This window comes from Octodon degus, unplaced genomic scaffold (assembly GCF_000260255.1).
Source record: "Octodon degus isolate 3935 unplaced genomic scaffold, OctDeg1.0 scaffold00020, whole genome shotgun sequence".
NCBI lineage: Eukaryota > Metazoa > Chordata > Mammalia > Rodentia > Octodontidae > Octodon > Octodon degus.
In genome coordinates this window covers 227,337-230,716 of record NW_004524596.1, presented here as the reverse complement: position 1 = coordinate 230,716, position 3,380 = coordinate 227,337, and the positions used below count along the sequence as shown (strand labels likewise).

The 3,380-nt window shown below is 46.4% G+C and overlaps 1 protein-coding gene and 1 pseudogene across 4 annotated transcripts in view; one reads left to right on the top strand and one right to left on the bottom strand.

The window, feature by feature from the left end:
- Nucleotides 1-1,718, bottom strand: part of LOC101577246 — a 22,387-nt pseudogene extending 20,669 nt beyond the window's left edge. The window contains exon 1 of one of the 3 annotated variants that reach the window (XR_002820372.1): nt 1,624-1,718. The product of XR_002820372.1 is annotated as a eukaryotic translation initiation factor 2 subunit 3, X-linked pseudogene, transcript variant X2 (transcript). Of the gene's footprint in view, nt 1-1,384 lie in introns of all 3 variants that reach the window. The other 2 variants (XR_002820373.1, XR_001117023.2) reach the window with 2 other exon arrangements.
- A 19-nt stretch (nt 1,719-1,737) lies between these two features.
- The window catches only part of Dpy30 (dpy-30, histone methyltransferase complex regulatory subunit), an 11,776-nt gene continuing 10,133 nt past the window's right edge, over nt 1,738-3,380 (top strand). Inside the window, exons 1-3 of the mRNA XM_023711287.1 lie at nt 1,738-1,832; nt 2,064-2,154; nt 2,247-2,294. Of these exons, the coding sequence (XP_023567055.1) occupies nt 2,119-2,154; nt 2,247-2,294 (84 nt within the window). The 5' untranslated portion in view covers nt 1,738-1,832; nt 2,064-2,118. The remainder of the gene's footprint in view (nt 1,833-2,063; nt 2,155-2,246; nt 2,295-3,380) is intronic.

The window sequence follows — 3,380 nt, the reverse complement described above, 5'->3', positions numbered from 1 at the left end:
TTTTTTTATTTTAGCTGCTTTCTCATGTTTGAAATGCATTTAATCTGCATTAGCATTAATATATGTACTAGTCAGTTTATATCCTGTATGTAGGCATCCGCATCTTTCTTCCAATCTTAACCCACAAACCCCTCAATGCTATGTGGTAGCTGTCACTAGTCACAACACTGATAAAATATTTAACCTAAAGGTTAATGTGCCCACAAGTTTAGCTCCTAAACAAATTTTATCTGTGATTTTTGCACAGGGGCAAATTGAAGTGGTTGGGGCCAGGGAGATGGCTTAGTGAAATAAGCGCTTCCCTGGCAAGCACAAGGGCCTGAGTTCAATCCCTGGTTCTGAAAAAAAAAAAAAAAAAAGTAAAAAGAAAAAACCAAATTGAAGGGGTACCTGGTCTCCCTAAGTTGATCACATTGCCTTGGAGCTCATGATCTTACCTTAGACTCCCACGTAGCTGGGATTACAGGCCTGCATCAATATGCCTAGTTTGTAGTCTACTTTAAAAAAATGCTTAAACTAGAAGAGGTGTAATTTCCACATTGTATTAATCACATAGGTCCTTGCTTTAGGCCATCAATGTTGTTGGGACTAAGAATAGGATTAAGGCATACAGATTATTTTCCTACCAAGTGTGTCTTTTTCTGTAACTGGCTGCATTGTGTCCTTTAGTCAAGCAACACAAACACTTGCTACCAGCCATATGATTGACATATATACTACAGAGACAGACAGATACAGGTAATTATCTAGACAAGGCGGCCCAGGCCTGTAATTCCAGTTATTCGGGAAGCTGAGGCAGAAAGATAACAAACTTGAGGCTATCCTGGGCAATGTAGCAAAATCCTGTCTCAAAAAATAAAAGTTGCTAGGCTACAGCCCAGGACTAAAGTACCCCTGACTGATCTCAATCACCAAAATGAACCAGGAGGTCGACACAAGAAACACTGCCAGTCGTACTTACATATACGTAGTCATGATTTTCAGTTTTTCATACTTGTGTTCCTTTACATTTGATATACTACAATTTAGTCAGGAAATATTTAACTGGAAAATTTCAAATTTTCATACTTAATAGTGCAAGAACAAATAGGATTGACTCAAAGGCAGGAAATTAATATAATTTCTATGTCTAAATTGTACTGGATTTTAAACAATCCCATTTTGACTATGAAAACCCTAAACACAGCTTGTCCCTCCGACTTGGCCCTTTTTTTTTTTTTTTTTTTTTTTGTCTTTTTGAGACAGGGTCTCATGCAGTCCAGGCTGGCCCTGAGCTCACTGTGCAGCCCAGGCTGATCGATCAGCCCAGCTCAGCCTCCGAGTGCTGGGATTACAGGGGTGCGCCACCAGGCCCTGCCTTTGACTTCAAACAAAAAATACTGACATTCACGGTAGCTCTTTCATCTCAGATCCAGCCCGGGGCTGGGTTCGCCTGGCAAGAATCGTCCTGCCCGTGAAGCGGTTTCCATTCCTCCCGGGCCGCGCTCCGAGGCGTCCCAGAGGCCCCGCCGGGCGGAACCTTCCCGGGCTCGGCAGGGCCCCGGGCCTCCAGCCTGGGTAGGCGCTCGCCCCGTCGGCAGCTCTGTGAACGATTCTCTCTCGTAACCCCCTGGTTGATCAGACCTTGGCCTGGACACGCGAAGATCAAGACGACCAACGACCTTCTCAGACGTGGACGCCGGCCCCCGTGCCAGTGCTCGCCGGTCAGAGCCCGCTAGCAAGCGCTACGCAGGCGCGACAGTTGCGCGACATCCGTCACTTACGGCCGGAGCGGTTGGAGATAGGAGTTGGTGGCGCGGTGCAGGACTCAGGAACGGACAGCTTGGGCGCGGGTAATCAGCAATTTTGCCTCCTTTTGTCAGTTAGTCTAGGTATGTGGGGCTGCCGCAGAGCTGCCTGACCGGATGCGGGCGCCCCGTCGCGGACTGCCCCCTCGCGCTGCCCGTCGCTCCGGCGGCTCCCGCGCTCAGGTGGGGGTGAGGGGCGGGGCGGCGCTGGGCTCCAGCCTGGCGTCTTGCTGTTGAAATCTCCCGGGTAACTCGTGGCTCTTCTTCTTTTCCAAGTGGCTCGTCTTCTTTTCCAAGACTGGTATCCGGGGACTGATTTTCAGGGTCCGCCATGGAGCCAGAGCAGATGCTGGAGGGACAGACGCAGGTACCAGGAGGCCCTGGATTTGGGGTTGGTGGTGTACGGGAACGGCGAACGAGAGAAGGGCTGATTGCTCTGACTCGTGTTTTGTGTTCTAGGTTGCAGAGAATCCTCACTCTGAGTACGGCTTGACGGACAACGTTGAGGTAACTCGCCCGTGTTAGCTGCCTACCTCTTGAGAGCTGGAGAAATCTTCGGATCCTTTTTTTTTTACCTCGCTAGGGATCGAACTTGGGACCTTGGGCTTGCCAGGCAGGCACTTATGCCACTGAGCCATCTCCCCGCCTTAGGTTACTTTGCACAAGAGAAAGATTAGCTGTTATGAACTCAGTAGTGTCACATTAAAGGTAGCTTGTTTTACTAGCGATACTAATATTTGTTTGAAAATTAGAGGTACTTTGTAATCAGGTAACAATTGGAACAAGTCAGTTAGCCAGAATTAGGTGGGATCGGTTAGGAAAATACTGTATAGGTTTTGTGAAGATTTATTATTATTATTATTTTAAAAGATACAGGAAAGCTTGGACAAATGAGGACAGGAAGTATTTCCAGACATTTAGAAAAGTAATAAATGCTAACATTTCTTCACCTCTTTTGCTATGTGTCTTGCTATGTTCTCTAGCAATTTGCCTATGTGTTTAATCCCATGAAGCTCAAAGAAGTTGTAGCTTGCCCAAGGTCACCAGAAAGTTAGCAGGGAACAAGGTTGACTTTTGTGAAAAGTTTAAACTGTGTTGTTGGGCCGGGGAGATGGCTCAGTGGAATATGCGCTTCCCTGGCAAGCGCAAAGGCCTGAGTTCAATCCCCAGTTCCACCAAAATAAATCAATAAATAAACTGTGTTGTTAATCTTTGTGCGTGGGTGTGTAGCGCTGGGGAGCAAGCCCTGGGCCTCATGCTTGCTAGTGCAAAGCGTGTAGCTATAGAGATATATTCCTGGTCCTGTATTCTAATCTTGATGAATTCCTAGGGTCACTGGTGTGACTCTTGTTGGCCTGTAGGATTGCTAGTGGTGTTTATTGGTTTGGTACCAGTATTAAGCAGAACATCTATTTTTTTCCCAAAATGTTCTTGTAATTGAATTGTTAAGGTGAGTCAGGTGAGTATACTCTATGTTGTTTTGTCACTTAGACCTCTTTAAGGCAGCAGCACAGTTTTCATGGTGCCTGTGAAAGCTGTGATACTGTAGTTGTATTTGGAGAAAAAAGTGAAAGTGAGATGTTTGATATGTGT